A 16,364-nucleotide genomic window follows, 5' to 3' on the forward strand; every position below is an offset into this window, starting at 1 on the left:
AGACTCATAGTACAAAACTTAAGGGTGGGGACAGTAACACCCCCAGGTTTGGATAGGTCAGGACATCCTCACTGGATGACATCAGGGCAATGCAGGAGGTGAGGAGGAGAGCTGTTAGCCAATTGATAGGTCATTTGTCAACGGGCTTGTCACTGGACGGATCTGTGAATAGGGAAATTTGCCAATGAGGTAGTAAGTTGTCAGCAGTAGATAATTTATGAACTAGAGAACCCTGTGAAAATAGGATTTACGTTATTCTAGTAAAATGTTTTAAAGTAATGAGTAGAGAGATTAGTCAATAAGCTGTGATTAATAGCACAGGTTAAATTATTGACATTGCAGAATCAATAATGCTAATGGCAATGTAGAGAATTATTACCAATATCTCATCTATAAATTTTTTTTCTTCTTTTCCAAGTGATAGGGGAGATAGTGAGACAGACTCCCGCATGTGCCCAGACAGGGATCCTCCTCGCCACCCCCATCTAGGGCCGATGCTCTTCTCATCTGGAGTCATGCTCACAACCGAGCTATTTTTTAGTGCCTGAGGCAGAGGCTCCACAGAGCCATCCTAGTGCCCAGGGCTGATGCACGTGAACCAACTGAACCATGGCTATGGGACAGGAAGAGAGAGAAGCAGTAGGGGGAAGGGGGTAGGAGCAGATGGGCACTTCTCTGTGTGCCCTGACTGGGAATAAAATCCAGGACCTCCACACACTGGGTCAACGCTCTTACCACTGAGCCAACTGGCCAGGACCACCAATACCTCATAAGTAAATACCTTTAAGTAAAATATAAAAAGCCAACGTTTTGCACCCCTTGTCCAGGGTGCTCCCATCAGCTCATCAGTGACATGGGTTTATTTCCAGACACTACACAGGGACACTGCCTGCTGAGTGGTAGGTCTTTATTTCATTGTTTTGAATAAAGACAGGAAATGGAAAGGGGGTGAATACTGTGCAGGTTTCAGCTTCTGGTGGGGGCAGGATTCAGGCGCTCCGGAGCCGCAAGGACTGCCAGTTGCACATCCCTGTCTTCTGTGGCAGGCAGGCAAGGTGGCGGCTCTGGAAGCCCTTATCAGAGCCTGTGAGCAGCTGGTCTGTCCACAGACAGTGAGTGTTACTCTGCAGTTTGCAGGGAATAGATGAGCATGGAAATACCTGGAGGAGAGGAGGGAGGTACATCTCTGAGGGCTTCTCCTACCCCTGCCTCCCCCTATGGAGCAAAATGTACCCCTCCTCAGCATTCAACATTGAGCTGCTAGAGAGACCTCATATCACTCCACCTGGATACAGACTCAAGAATATTCCCTCCCATTGGGGGAACAGTCATTAGACTCGGTGAAGTGACAGTCATCCAGCAAAAGGATCAGATCCTTGGCGATTAGGTACAGTTATGGGCATCAGTCAGGTGAGTCTCCTGAGAACTGTCCCCTAGTATAGGGAACAACTGGCAGTAACAGGCAACAGCTGGTGGGTGGAGAACTTAAGCATAAAAAGGAGACTGTGGGGCTCAGACACAGTTACTGGGTCACAGGACATTCAGGAACACCAAGGACCAGTTCTGGAATAGTCAAAAGGGCAATGTAACTTGCCCTCATGTATAAAACAGTCACAGCTGAAGAGCAATGATCAGATGTGCTGGGGAAGAGTCAGTGGGTTGGGGAACAGCACTTTGGGTTTTTGGAGAACATTTTAGGGAACCAAGGAGCAATCCCGTGATGGTCAGGAACAAATGTCAGGACTACAGTATAGTCACAAGGGAGAGTGAGAGGGACAGGAAGCAGCTGAAACAGTGAATCCCTAGGTATAAGGTGCTGGGCAAAGGAACAGCATTCAAAAGAATGTCCAGAACAGTCTCGGGGCTGGGGGAACAGCAAGAAAGATCAGGGACAGCCCTGGATCAAGGAGTTGGGGAGCAGCCATAGGGACAAGAAATAGCCAGAGGGAGCAAGAAACAAGACTGTTTAGGGAAGAGCCCACAGCGCCCTCTCCAGGTGGCAGGCAGAGCCCAGGCACTTACTGTGCATTCCTCACAGCCAGCAGTGTAGAGCTTGGTGAAGCCCCGGCGCTGAGCAGAGCTCAGACTGTTCCATGGAACAACGAAACTGCAGGTAGTTATGTGCAGGTGTCCATTCCACAGTTGTCCTGGGAAAGGGGGAATAACAGGCAGCTTCTGATTGGTTGGGCCAGGGGGTGGGACCAGATCAGAGCCTGACTGGCGTCCCTGGAGTACAGACCCAGCTGGGAGCCTTCCAATAAACTGAAACTGGGGAGGGACCCTTCCCTCAGAGCTTTGCTGCCTCGAGGTCGCCCAACTGCGTCTGAGGGTCTGAGGGAAGGGTGGCATGGCCCAAGACGAGGGGGTAGAGCCTCACCAGCGATGAGAAACTCCTCACTGCGGTTCTTGGACTGGTGGAGGTATCCACAGACGCTCTCCATGGCTGGGGTGTAGGCGAACCGGATATCAGGGGCATCCCCCAAGGCGCTGAACCCTTTGAACATCTGTTGATGAATGAAAAGAGTGTCTTTGGCTGACATGATTCTCCCACTCCACCTTCTTCATACAGCATCCTGAGATCACAGCTACATCCTCAGCAGCTGATGGCCAGAGGTGGTTTTTTGTTTGTTTGTTCTGGCAGGGAGACAGATGTTAGGGCTGCTGAGAAAGGGGCAGGGGGGATACCTTGGTCATCTTGATCTCGTAATGCCGGTATAAGGTGGTCTGGTTGACTTCTGCTATCCCCATGAACCTGGCTCTGATGACTGGAGGAGAGGAGGGGGGAAAACAAGTCAAATGGACTATGTGAGCCAATAAAAATAAAACCATCATAAAAACCCCAATCACAATAGTCATACTAGCAAAACATATACTTAACTAGGGGTTACTGGATGCCACACAACACACTAAGAGATTTACACATTTGTTCACTGATTCACCCAGATTGTGAGCACCTACTCTTGGCCAGGCACTGCTTTAAGCCTTTTTCATATATTCATCATGTGGTTCATTCATTCAGTGAATGTTTGCCAGGCACCCTTCTGAGTGTTAGGGACACAACAGTGAACAAAACACAGAAATTCCTTCCCCTGTGGAGCTCACATTCTAGCCAGGAGGAGACAGACTAAACAAAAGCAAAATAGCTAAGTCTATGGAATGTTAAAAGGTATTAAAGTGTGATGGGGGCCCTGGCCGGTTGGCTCAGCGGTAGAGCGTCGGCCTGGCATGCGGGGGACCCGGGTTCGATTCCAGGCCAGGGCACACAGGAGAAGCGCCCATTTGCTTCTCCACCCCCCCCTTCCTCTCTGTCTCTCTCTTCCCCTCCCGCAGCCGAGGCTCCATTGGAGCAAAGATGGCCCGGGCGCTGGGGATGGCTCCTTGGCCTCTGCCCCAGGCGCTAGAGTGGCTCTGGTCTGCGGCAGAGCTATGCCCCAGAGGGGCAGAGCATCGCCCCCTGGTGGGCAGAGCTTTGCCCCTGGTGGGTGTGCCGCCCCTGGTGGGTGTGCCGAGTGGATCCCGGTCGGCGCATGCAGGAGTCTGTCTGACTGTCTCTCCCTGTTTCCAGCTTCAGAAAAATACAAAAAAAAAAAAAAATGTGATGGGGAACTTCAGAACTGGGTAAGGGGAACCAGGAGTACTAGGGGACAGGGGCAACATTTTGGGAAGGTAACAGTTGAGGCAGTCGCTCGTATGGATACCAGCGGGGGAGGGAGCAGCCAGTGCAAAGGCCCTGAGGAAGAACTGGGCCTGGAGTAATCAAGGAAATGAGTGAGGATGCCAGTGTGGCAAAGTCAGAGTCGAGGCAAGGCTGAGTGGAATTCTTCTAGAGGTGAGCACCATCCTGAACCGCACTGGACTGAGAGAAAGCAAAGCAGTGTGTAAGCAGAGTGGGGTCCACTCACCGAGGTCAGAGTTGCAGAAGGCCATCTGCGGGTGGGGTGGAACACAGGTACAGGCCCTGCAGGGGGCTGTCAGACACAGCAACAACAGGATGCCGGAGGCCAGGGGTGCAAAGGGGGCCATGGTGGGTTCTACAAGGGTGGGGAAGGGGGGTCAGGTGGCGTCCAGTCCCGCTGATCCCAGGACCTGGGCAGGCTTCCCCCCCATTCCCCCCCAAGCATCCTGGATGAGGATTCGGCTGCCACAACTGGACAAGAGGGGTTGGGGGGGTTGGGGATTTTAAGGGGGTGGGTATTTGAGAGCCCAGAGGATTTTAGGGGGCTAGGGTGTTGGGAGGTTTCAGAGTTGTGGAGTTTGAGTGGTTTAGGGGACTGGATAAGTGAGGAGATTATGGTGCTGTGGTGTTTGGGGAAAAGGGGGCTGGGAGAATTTGAAGACGAGGGTTAGGGAAATCAATGTGGAGGAGTTGGGGATGAGGAATTTGGGGTTGGGCAAACTGTGGACGTCTGGGGGGTGGTTGGGCGTTCAGGCTTGCGCATAGTGAGAGATAGAGGAGGTGGGGAGTTAGGGAGGCTGCGGAATTCGGAGTTCGGAGGAGGCTGGGGGTTTAGGGAGTTGGAGGAGGTTGGGGGCTTGAAAGAGTGGGGATGCCGGAGGGACTTGGAAGCAGAGGAAGTCTTGAGGTTTAGGGAGTTGAGGATTTAGGAGTCTAGGGTATTGGGGGAGCTGGGAGAGTTTGGGGGGCTTCAGAGGTTTGTGGGTGGGGGATTTGGGAAGCAATGAGAATTTAGGCGAGTTGGCCACTTGGGTGGCATCTGTGATATTGAGGCTCAGGAGCTTGGGGGAGTTGGGATGGTATCAGGGGTTGGAAGGAGTTTGGAGCAGTTCCAGCCCCCACCCGGACCGTCTCCCCCTTGAGCAGCCCAGGGCTCTGGTGCCTGCCTTTCAGGCTTGAGCAGCCAGCTTTCGGCAGCAAGAAAATTCCAGCCCAGGTCCAGGCCCTGCGGCTGCCCGGGCCCCTGCCTACCTCTGGTGTAGCCTCTCTAGGCGCTGCGTCTGCGGCGATGGCGGCAGTGCCTGAGCAGCGGAGGATAAATGTCCACGCGAGGGGCGGGGGCGGCAGTCGTGCGGAAACCACAGGCCTCCAGGCTTCCTGGATGTATTACTCATCCGCCCACCGTCAGTGGCTGCCAAGGGGTGGGCCGAGGGCTGCCGAAAAGGAGCTTCACCCTCCTCCTCTCATCCCGCTGGGCCTCGCCCTAATCATCCCCCTCCCCCATCTCCAAGTCCGGTCCCAGTCCTTGCCGGAGGCCTCAGTGCAGGGCTGAGAGTCAGGATTCCCCCAGTGCAATTCCCCCAAATCTCCAAACTGTCTCCATAGTCTATCCAATCATCCACTGCTTGCAAACTCCCCATGGCTGAAGCCTGAATTAGTTCATTTCATCAATAAACATTTCTTTTTTAAACTTTCTCTTTATTTAATGTTTATTTTATTGATTTTAGGGAGAGAGGAAGGGGGGCAGAGAGACAGAAACATCAATTTGTTCTTGTATGTGCCTTGATCTGGGATCCTCTGCTCTTCCGGACGATGCTCTCACCAACAGAGCTATCCAGCCTGGGCATTTCTTGTGCACCTACTGTATGTATTATCAATCATACACAAAAATTCCTCTCGGCCCTGGCTGGTTGGCTCAGTGGTAGAGCGTCAGCCTGGCGTGCAGGAGTCCCGGGTTCGATTCCCCGCCAGGGCACACAGGAGAGGCGCCCATCTGCTTCTCCACCCCTCCCTCTCTCCTTCCTCTCTATCTCTCTTTTCCCCTCCCGCAGCCAAGGCTCCATTGGAGCAAAGTTTGCCCAGGCGCTGAGGATGGCTCTGTGGCCTCTGCCTCAGGCGCTAGAATGGCTCTGGTTGCAGCAGAGCGACGCCCCAGATGGGCAGAGCATCGCCCCCTGGTGGGCATACTGGGTGGATCCGGGTTGGGCGCATGCGGGAGTCTGTCTCACTGCCTCCCCGTTTCCAACTTCGGGAAAAAAAAACTCCTCTCTGGTAGATCCGACATTCTAGTGAAGAGTGGGGGAGGCAGAGAGGAGACCAAGTAGAAGTAGTGGAGGGAGATAAGGTAGGTGAATGGAGGACGAATACAATGGGGGGTAACTGAGGCATGGAGAGATTAAGTGACTTATTCAAGATCACAATAAGTGGTAGAACTAGGATTTGAACTCAGGGGACCTGGATCCAGAGCCTGGGTCTTAACCCTGCACAAAAAACAGGCAAATAACATTTATATAACATCAACTGTGTAGCAGGCACTCAGCATAATTTATCTCAAAGCTCACAATTTTCGCAACATGGGTGGATATAGAGGGTATTATGCTAAATGAAATAAGCTAGGGAAAGAGAAATACCAAATGATTTCACTTATATGTGGAATCTAAAACACCAACCGAAGTAGAACAAGCATATAGACACAGAGAACAAACTGGTGGTTGCCAGAAGGGAGGATGGGGTGGGTGAAATAGCTGAAGGGGATTAAGAAGTACAGACTTCCAGTTATAAAACAAATAAGCCATGGGGATGCAATGAATAGCACAGAAAATATAGAAAATAATATTGTAATAACTTGATATAGTGGCAGATGCTAACTAGAATTATCATGGTGATCATTTCATAGCGTATGAAAATATTAAACCACTGAGTCGTACAAACCACTGAAACTAACATAATGTTCTATGTTAACTATAATTCAGGTCTTTTTTAAAACCTCATAATAAGGTTCTGAGATGGGTACCCGTATTATTCCCATTTTACAGATGATGAAATATGAGGCATAGAGGAATTGAAGAACTTTCCCAGGATCACAGGGCATGGCTAGGATTTGAACTTAAGCCAAGTGGCCCCAGGATCTAACCCAGGCTTAGCAAGTGAGGAAGGTGCTGGTGAATTACTGAGTACTGGGGTGAGGGGAGTTGAATAGTGGTGAAAGAGGCCAGTGAGTCAGAAGAAAGCTGATACCTTCCCATCCTGCCCTACCCCTTCCCCACCAACTCCTCCCCACCATGCTCCTGTGTGTGGGGGTGTTAAGCAATCCCTGCCTGCCAGCTTCCAGATGCTACCAGCATCTTCCCTAGGATCCTGGGAAAGGGCTCTGAGGGCTGATTAACACCTTTTGTTGTTCAGGGAGTTCAGACCAATAATAGTAACGGTATTGATGACAGCGGTCACTTATTGAGCACTTACTGAGTACCGTGCCCTGAAGTCTTTGTGTAAATTCTTTTATTCAATCTTCATTACCCTTTTGCTAATTAAGCTGGATTAACTCAGGGAGGTTAGCCCAATCAACAGCACCATCAGCACAAAAAAAAAAAACAAAAAACAAAAAAACAACAACATAAAAAAAAACAAACTACCACCAACACTTATGGAGTGCTTACTGGGTATCAAGCACTGTTCTGAAATCTTTGTAAGCACTTTCAGTCAATCCAGATTACTTCTTGCTAATGTTGGCTAACCAAGGGGGGCGTTAAACCAATCGTAGTAATAGCAACCAAGCACTCCTGAAGAATGCAGACTTCCTGTGTACCAGATATTGTGCTAAGCATTTTTCCCGACAATGAATCTGTTCCTCAAAATATCCCTGTGAGTTAGAGACTGTTCATATTCTCATTATGCAGATGAGGAAACTGAGACACACTAAGAATCGAGTGACGTGCCCAGGAATGGCAGTGAAGAAATGACTGTTGGGGAGAAAAGGGGAAAGACATAAACCAGGAATCTGAAGAAGCTGATTGTGCAAGTGAGGGAGTGAGAGTGAATGAGACAGGGGGTTGAGTAAGTCAGCAGCGGGGCCAAAGGGAGAAGTGATGAAAGGGAAAGTCGTGCTGCAGCCCCTCACTGACCCTGGTTCTGACGCCAGCTCTCTGACTCTGAAACCTGAGTCAGCGCAGAGTTTTGCCAACTGTCTACATGTGAGGGGTTGTGTCCATCCAGGTTAATGTGCAGGGGTTTTTTTATTCATTTTTTAGAGATGAGAGAGACAGAGACAGATAGAGAGAGAGGAGAGACAGAGAGAGAGAAGGGGGGAGGAGCTGGAAGCATCAACTCCCATATGTGCCTTGACCAGACAAGCCCAGGGTTTCGAACCGGCGACCTCAGCATTTCCAGGTCGACGCTTTATCCACTGTGCCACCACAGGTCAGGCCAATGTGCCGGTTTTTAAACTGGTAGGATTTCATGGAGGGGTGTCCCGGTATGTGACCATCTATGGGGCTGGGTGTGTGTGGAGGGCCATGGGGCCCAACTGGGTGTGCAGAAGGGACACTTGGCAATCTCCACAGCACACCAAGTGCTTGGGCCTGATTGTGCCCTTTGTACAGATTAGGAAACTGAAGCCCATAGAGGGTTAAGTGACCCGCCTGGGGACCCACATGGTTTTAGCAAGAGGAGAGGCCAAGATTCAAAGCTAGGGCTCTCCAGATGATCCAAGAATGTAGCGCTCCACTCATGCACACGTGTGGGCACACACACAGGTCCACAGCGTTGTGTTCAGGCCGAGGTCCAGAGGAAATAAGGAGGGTTTATAAAAAGAGGAGCCTAGTCTGACCAGGCAGTGGTGCAGTGGATAGAGTGCTGGGCTGGGACATGGAGGACCCAGGTTTGAAACCTCGAGGTCGCCAGCTTGAGCATGGGTTCATCTGGTTTGAGCAAGGCTCACCAACTTGCGCCCACGGTCGCTGGCTTGAGCAAGGGGTCACTCTGTCTGCTGTAGCCCCCCCCTCCAAGGCACGTATGAGAAAGCAATCAATGAACAACTAAGGTGCTGCAACGAAGAATTGATGCTTCTCATCTCTCTCCCTTCCTGCCTGTCTGCCTCTATCTGTCCCTCTCTGTCTCTGTCACACACACAAAAAAAAATTAATTATAAAAAGAGGAGCCTAGAAAATGAGGACAGGGGGTGTGCTGTGTACAGCTCTCTGCTGTGTCTCTGCCCTTGAGAGTTGCCTGTATGCCTTTAAGTGGTATGTGTGCAGCTGAGTGTTTACTGTAGCCCTGTGTGTTTTGTGTTGCTTCTGGGAGTTGCATGTCTGCCTCTGTAAAGCAGGTCTAGGTTGCACGTGTAATTGTGGATGTTCCTCCCCTCTGTGAGTTGTGTGTCTGAGTGTTACATCATCATCCGCTGCCTCTGGGTGCTTCCCTGCAATGCTACCTAGATGATCCCCATAAACCCATCCCAACTCAGTGCCTCTCAGGGCCCCATAATGACGCCAATCTTTTGGGAAATGAGGAAGGTGGGAGTGCAGAGGGAGGGTGACGCCTGACGGTCAATGGGTCACTCTGAGCCTGCGGGCTTCCTGTGCCTGTCGGGAACTGGGAACCACTGCCACCCCCAGCCACCCCTCCGGGAATGGCATTTCTCTACCCTGTGGGGCAGCTGTCTGCACAGCAGACAGAGAGCATGGCCCTGTGTGCATCTGTACTATGGTGGGGCTGGGGTTGCCCGGTCCAGTTCCCTCGATCCTGCCCAGGATCCAGGAGACTTGACATATCCCTGCACCTGCATGTGTGAGCATGTGAGCATGTGTGTGCATGCACACACCCAGGAGTGTCATCTGTATGCTTAGGAGGGTTGCGGGGTCTCCGGTTGTGTGTATGCCTCTCTGTGTATGTGGCAAGACATGTTGTGTCCCTAGATAGACGTTTGTGTGCCTGGGAGTGTAGTGTGGGTTTCTGTGTTATAGGTCTCAGTGGTTCTATTAATACCTACAAGTGTGTCTACCTTTCTTGGTATGTACTGTGGGTCCTTCTGTTTGTTGTGTGTGGCTAGGAGTGTTGAGTGTGTGTGAGTGTTGACTACGTGCCCCGTTCTGTTGTGTGTGCCTCTTAGAGTTGTGTATGCCTCTGCATTTCATGGTTGTGCCCTGAGGGCTGTCTTTGTATTACATGGGTAATCTTTCATATTGTATAGATTTGGGTGATGGGAGAGGGTTGTGTGCGTCTACGCGCCCAAAAGTGTTGTGTGCTGCTGGGCCAGGAGGCTAGCCGGAAGCCCTGGCCCCCGCCCCACGCAGTGAGCACTGGGCAGGTTGAATGACTGTGGGCATCTCCACAGTTGGAGAGTGAGGTGTGCTCCAGAGGTTGTGCTGGTTGCAGGTCTCTCCGTCTCATGGGTCTCAACGTGCATGGGCATCTGTGGGTTGGGTTGTGTAGATCTGAGTTTTGAGGGTTTGTGTGTGCGTCTCTAGGTTGTGTATGTGTGTGGACAAGGCTTACATACAAGGCCTGGCTGAGGGGTCCAGTTGTTACATGCTCACCACCACACCCCCATGCACACACATGCACACACTCACTTCTCTATCATTCAGTCACTGTATAAACAAACTTTCCCTTTTCCGGAAAAGGCCCCCACCCTGATCCCATGCCTCTGCCTGGGAAAGCAGAGGCGGGAAGTCTGGGGGTGGTGGAGGGAGGGACAGGCAGACAGGGCTCTGGGTTTGATCTTGAGATCAGAGGTGCTGTGTGACTCCCAGCTGCTGTCTGCCTGTCTCTGACTTGCCTCTTCTGGGAAATGGCTTCTAATGTGGCTCCTAGTGGATAGGCTCCCCTCAACACCACCCCCACCCCTGGCAATCAGCCCTCCTGCCCTGACCATGCTCTGCCTTTCCACCTACCAGCTCAGCAGCACAACGTACCCTGTGGTTGTGAAGATGGGGCATGCGCACTCTGGGATGGGCAAGGTGAGTCCCTGGGTTGGGGTGTGTCCCTGTGTTTGTAAATGGTGCACGCTCCTGGCATTGTGCATATGTATGTAAATGTATATTTTGTATTCAATGCACACCAGTAATTCTGTACGATTGTGTGTCCTGGGGTGTTTTTATCTGTTTCTATCTTTTCCCTCACATTCTTAGATTTTGTTGGCCTAATTTTCTATCATGCACTTGGCTAGCTTTATGTGTCCTGTTATTTTGTTAGCGTATACAGCATTGTATCTGTGTAGATGCATGCCTCTGTGTTGAACACACACTACATAATACTTTATATTCAAGGGTCTTGGGGTCCTGTATGCTTTTCCAACATCTGATTTTGTCTGTGTATGTAGAAAGCAGACTTGCAATTTGTATGTTGTTGTGTATCCATGCTTCTGTTGTATATTGTCTACAACTAATTTTATTACTGTATGCATATACTGTATATACACACAATTTTCCCACAGCTTATTGAGATATAGTTCACTTACCATACCACTTACCATGCATGCATGAGTACCTTGGTATGTCTGCTGAATTTCTGTGTACTTAGCTCACCTGTGTCATTTGTGTGCACACCTCCACCCTGAGGCACCGCCACTGCTGCCCCTTCCTGCCAAGGCCCTGACCCCCACCCCCCCCCACAGGTCAAGGTGGACAACCAGCATGACTTCCAGGACATCGCAAGTGTCGTGGCACTGACCAAGACATATGCCACTGCCGAGCCCTTCATTGACGCCAAGTACGACGTGCGCGTCCAGAAGATCGGGCAGAACTACAAGGCCTACATGTGAGTGGCTAAAATGAGGCCTGGGTAGGGGTCCCCAGCTCTGCCTTGTGCAGTCCGGGCCCCCCGAGCCTCTCTTCTCTCTCTCTCCCAGGAGGACATCAGTATCAGGAAACTGGAAGACCAACACTGGTTCTGCAATGCTAGAGCAGATTGCTATGTCTGACAGGTGGGTGGCCTGAACTCCGGGGGGAGGGGGAGGGAGGGTGGGAGTGTGGCTGCTCAGGCAGCACTGACAGGCTTTCTTTCCCCACGTTGCCAGGTACAAGCTGTGGGTGGATACATGCTCAGAGATTTTTGGGGGACTGGACATCTGTGCAGTGGAAGCACTGCATGGCAAGGACGGAAGGGATCACATCATTGAGGTGGGAGCAGCACCCGGGGATTGACGGGGGGAACCGAGGGCGGCGCACGGCAGCCACACTGTACACTGGGACGCACACCATGGCCCAGAAAGTCCTCGGCAAATGGCAAAATGTTTAGTATACTGTAAAGTGCCTTGGACTGGGACACGCTGGCAAATGCCAAATACTTAGTAAACTCTCAACTGCTTTGTGAACTTGATCATCCTTCCTCAGTAAATAGCAAAAACACTTGTTAAACTATAAAGTGCTCTGTGAACCGAGACCTCTTGGTGAATGGCAAAGCACTTAATAACCTTGAAAATGTTTTGTAAACTGACAGGCCCTTGGCAAACAAACAAGTACTTTGTAGACTCTAAAGACCTTTGTAAAGAGTACTTGTTGATACTAAAGCATTCTGTAAACTACCTTACAAATTAGGATGTGCTTGGTGAACAGCAAAGTGCTTTATAAAACTATAAAGGAAGAGCTCTGTAAACTGGAAGTCCTTGTTATTGAAACAAAACACTTTCAAAATTCTAAAGCTCTTGGTAAACAGTGGTGCCTCTGGTAAATAGTAAACCAATTTGTAAATGGTAAAATCCGCCTTGAAAATTTGGAGTGTTTGGTAAACAATAGCACTTCGTACACGATAAAGCATTTTCTAAAAAGACTGGTGCCATTTGCAAAGCACTGTCTAAAGTCTAAACACACTGTATATGCCATAGTCCTTTGTGAAGGGCAAGGAGCTTTGTAAACATGAAGTACCATGTCAACCACAAAGTTCTTTGTAAAGGACAGAGCACCGGCAAACCAGAAAGCCAGGATCCTCCAGTATTCTGTCAAGGGCCAGACAGTGCACACTTTAGGCTTTGTGGGCCAGAGTATCCTTGAAGCTACTCATCTCTGTAAAAGCAGCCATAAACAACATGTTTAAATGTGTGGCTGGGTTCCAATAAAACTTTGTTTGTTGACATAATTTTCACATGCTATGAAATCTTTTGATTTTTTCCAACCATTAAAAAAATGTAAAACCCACCTTTAGTTCGTAGACCGTAGAAAAACAGGTGCTGGGCTGGATGTGGCCCATGGTGCCTAATTTGCTAGCACCTCATGAGCTGTTTAGTACCGTGGAGTAGACAAGCTTTGTTCACACTGCACACCAGTGACTAACAAACTGAAGCTCATTTCCTTGGCAACCACCATGCCTTCTGCCAACTTAAAAGCACTTTGTCACTGTCACCCTCACATGCACTTCCTGCCTCTCTCCTCACTGGGTCTCCATTCTAGGTGGTGGGCTCCTCCATGCCGCTCATTGGTGACCACCAGGATGAAGACAAACAGCTCATCGTAGAACTCGTGGTTAACAAGATGGCTCAGGCCCTACCCCAGCAGCGGGACGTGTCCCCTGGCAGGGGCCCCCACAGCCAGGTCAGCTAGTGGTGGTCAGGCCAGCCCTTGGTCCTGGTGTGTCACCGAGTTAATCATCAGCTGGGGCATCACAATTACGCATGTGGTGGCGATTTCCCATTGTTTTAAAAAAATTAATAAATAGCTGCTACCCTGAATTCCCTGAGTGCCTCCCAACACCTCCTCTGGGGGTCCCCACCCAACAACCTGACATCTCCTCAGCTTAGCCACAAACATGGCAACACCCAGCACACAGGGAACCCATGTTATTCTGATTGGCTGATGCTCCACTGACCGGTAGCTATTTTTAACTTCTGCTCCACTCCTCTACCGCAGACTCCGTCCCCAGGCGCCCTGCCCTTGGGCCGCCAGATCTCCCAGCAGCCCTCCGGGCCCCCGGCTCAACAACGACCCCCACCACAGGGTAAGTGAGGAGCCAGTCTCCTGGGTGCCTACCGTCCTGCAGCCCCCGACCCCCTACCCCTCACTTGCCAGCTCTCACATGTGAACTCTTTCTCTGTCCCTCAGGTGGCCCTCCGCAGCCGGGCCCAGGCCCCCAACGCCAGGGACCCCCATTGCAGCAGCGCCCACCCCCACAGGGCCAGCAGCACCTTTCAGGCCTTGGACCCCCAGCTGGAAGCCCCCTGCCCCAGCGCCTACCAAGTCCCACGTCAGTGTCACAGCAGCCTGTGTCCCAGGCCCCACAGCTGACCCAGGGTCAAGGCCGCCAATCCCGGCCAGTGGCAGGAGGGCCCGGGGCACCTCCAGCAGCCCGCCCACCTGCCTCCCCATCTCCCCAGCGCCAGTCGGGCCCCCCACAGGCTACCCGTCAGACATCGGTCTCTGGTCAGGCTCCACCAAAGGCCTCAGGGGCTCCACCGGGTGGTCAGCAGCGCCAAGGCCCACCCCAGAAACCACCTGGCCCTGCTGGCCCCACCCGCCAGGCCAGCCAGGCGGGTCCCATGCCCCGCACTGGGCCACCCACCACGCAGCAACCACGGCCCAGCGGCCCCAGCGGCCCAGGCCCCGCTGGACGGCCCGCCAAGCCACAGCTGGCCCAGAAACCTAGCCAGGATGTGCCGTCACCTGCCACCGCCAATGCCGGGGGACCTCCGCACCCCCAGCTCAAGTAAGGGGACTCCACAGCAGCCCAAGCCTTGCTGCTCACAGAACATGTTCCTACACCAGGAAGGCAGCCCCAGCTCCCAAGCTCCTTGGACCCAGATGCTAGCCAGGGGTCCTGAGAGCTCTCTCCAGTCTGGGCCAGACCTCTCCCCCAAACTGTCACCCCTCTCAGTCCACAGAGGTTCTTGCCCTCCATCCCAGAGATTCAGTGCTAGAATCCCAGAGAAACTCCACTTTTAGTTCAGTCTTCCCAGCAGTCTCTGGGAAAGTCCCCTCCTCCAGCCCAGATACCTGGCTGACCCTCCTTTAGTAACTCTCCGCCCACCAAGTCCTCCTCCCGACCAACCCACCCACCGACCATCTCTGCTGCCAAACGCATCCTCGGGACTCCTCCGGGCCAATGTCCCAAACTACCCACTACCCAATTCAGTCCTGTATCACCTCACACTCTTTCTAGTCATCCTCCTACTTTTCCTACAGTCTAGCCCAGCGATTTTCGACCTTTTTCAGCTCATGGCACACAGAAACCTAGTTGCTAAACTTTTGTGGCATACCAAAAAATATATTTTTTGCTGATCTAACAAAAAAAGTAGGAGTAATTTTGATTCATTCACACTGGATGGCTAATGTTGGCTGCTGTGATTGCTTTATTTGACAATCTAAGGGAAAAGAAGTCAGTGTCCCTGACTAAATTCAGGAACTGCATTTCTTACAAAAAAATTATTTGATTTCAGAAAGGGAGAAACACTGATCTGTTGTTCCACTTACTTAAGCATACATTAGTTGAATCTTGTATGTGCCCGACCAAAGATCGAACCCATAACCTGGGGTTACTGGGACAATGCTCTGACCAACTAAGCTAGCCAGCCAGGGCAGTACTGCATGTTTTAAAAATTCTGGTGGCACTCCAGTTGAAAATCACTGATCTAGGCTCCTTTCTGGTCTATCCCCAAGTCCTTCTGGTCCGTCTCCCTCCCAAATCATCACACCATTCTCTCTGCCTGTTCTGGCCCATTCCAGATCTGCCCTCACCTTCGCTCACGAGTCCTTGCTGTCACATGCAACTGCTCCCTCTTAGATTTGTCCCTCCCAGCCTGTCCTTGGTCTAAGTACCCCCCCCCCTCCCCGCAGCACACACATTCTTCCTGGACTCCTTACCGTTAGACTGGAAACCTCCCTGCCCATCTTCACCTTTCTATCAAACTCCTCCCGGTCTAGCCCAGATTTGAAGATTCAGCCCAGGACTGTTCCCATTAATCCCAGACTTCTTCACCTTGGATTCAAGTGCTCCCAGCCTGGACCAGGGCTCCCTGACTCCTGCCTGAGCACCCATCAGGGTCCAGGCCCATGCTGATGGGTGGGAGGGTCACAGGCACCGCCCCAGGACCAGGGGGGCAGGGCTGGGGCCGGGCCTGGGGTAACATTGTGTTTCTCTCCCCCTCCTCCCTTCCTCTTCCCCCCTTCCTCCCACACCTCCACCTTGTCTCTCTCTAGCAAATCCCAGTCTCTGACCAATGCCTTCAACCTTCCAGAGCCAGCCCCGCCCAGGCCCAGCCTTAGCCAGGACGAGGTGAAAGCTGAGACCATCCGCAGCCTGAGGAAGTCTTTCGCCAGCCTCTTCTCTGACTGACACCCTACCCTGAGAACCCCTAAAATTCCTGGGCAACCCCTCTCTGGGCCCTGGATCCATTTCTCATTTTGGAATCTCCAACTCCCTTGAGAAGCCCTTTCCTGGTCCAACAAGAGCCCTCTTCTCACTCAGAATGCCCAAATCCCTAGGGAACCCTCACGCCTGGTCCGAAACCTATTTCTCATGTTTGGAGTTCCCAAGTCCTCCCGGAAGGACACTTCTGGTCACCTCAAGACCTACTTATCAGTTTTAGAACCTGCCAACTCCTGAAGACCTCCATTCCGGGTCCTCAGAGTGCGTTTTCTTTCCCAGAAGCTCCCAAACACCAGGCAACCCATTCTGGCATTCTGGCCCTAACACCAGAGACCCCTCCTGGAGCCCTGAAATTCCTGGAAAACCCTACTCCTGGTCCCAGATCTCTCAAGCACAC

At 51.7% G+C, this 16,364-nt stretch overlaps 2 protein-coding genes across 3 annotated transcripts in view; one reads left to right on the plus strand and one right to left on the minus strand.

Annotated features, from left to right (window-relative positions):
* SYN1 (synapsin I) overlaps positions 1 to 16,364 on the plus strand; it is a 55,774-nt gene extending 39,410 nt beyond the window's left edge. The window contains exons 6-13 of one of the 2 annotated variants that reach the window (XM_066356910.1): positions 10,570 to 10,632; positions 11,289 to 11,431; positions 11,523 to 11,597; positions 11,691 to 11,793; positions 13,060 to 13,200; positions 13,516 to 13,603; positions 13,708 to 14,308; positions 15,799 to 16,364. In XM_066356910.1, the coding sequence (XP_066213007.1) occupies positions 10,570 to 10,632; positions 11,289 to 11,431; positions 11,523 to 11,597; positions 11,691 to 11,793; positions 13,060 to 13,200; positions 13,516 to 13,603; positions 13,708 to 14,308; positions 15,799 to 15,934 (1,350 nt within the window). In that variant the 3' untranslated portion in view covers positions 15,935 to 16,364. The remainder of the gene's footprint in view (positions 1 to 10,569; positions 10,633 to 11,288; positions 11,432 to 11,522; positions 11,598 to 11,690; positions 11,794 to 13,059; positions 13,201 to 13,515; positions 13,604 to 13,707; positions 14,309 to 15,798) is intronic. The other variant, XM_066356911.1, reaches the window with a different exon arrangement.
* TIMP1 (TIMP metallopeptidase inhibitor 1) lies at positions 891 to 5,083 on the minus strand. The gene is made up of 6 exons (XM_066356916.1): positions 4,928 to 5,083; positions 3,903 to 4,031; positions 2,686 to 2,765; positions 2,378 to 2,504; positions 2,023 to 2,147; positions 891 to 1,160 (listed from the first exon to the last, which is right to left on the minus strand). The coding sequence occupies exons 2-6, from the start codon at positions 4,021 to 4,023 to the stop codon at positions 990 to 992; spliced, it is 624 nt and encodes a 207-aa protein (XP_066213013.1). The 5' UTR covers positions 4,024 to 4,031; positions 4,928 to 5,083; the 3' UTR covers positions 891 to 989.

This window comes from Saccopteryx leptura, chromosome X (assembly GCF_036850995.1).
Source record: "Saccopteryx leptura isolate mSacLep1 chromosome X, mSacLep1_pri_phased_curated, whole genome shotgun sequence".
Taxonomy (NCBI): Eukaryota; Metazoa; Chordata; class Mammalia; order Chiroptera; family Emballonuridae; genus Saccopteryx; species Saccopteryx leptura.

Coding starts and splice junctions, on each gene's coding strand:
- TIMP1 (XM_066356916.1), bottom strand. CDS start 4,023: ATGGCCCCCTTTGCACCCCTGGCCTCCGGCATCCTGTTGTTGCTGTGT. Junction 2,148..2,377: donor TGAGGAGTTTCTCATCGCTG/GTGAGGCTCTAC, acceptor CCCCTTTCCCAG/GACAACTGTGGAATGGACAC. Junction 1,161..2,022: donor CTGGCTGTGAGGAATGCACA/GTAAGTGCCTGG, acceptor CCTCTCCTCCAG/GTATTTCCATGCTCATCTAT.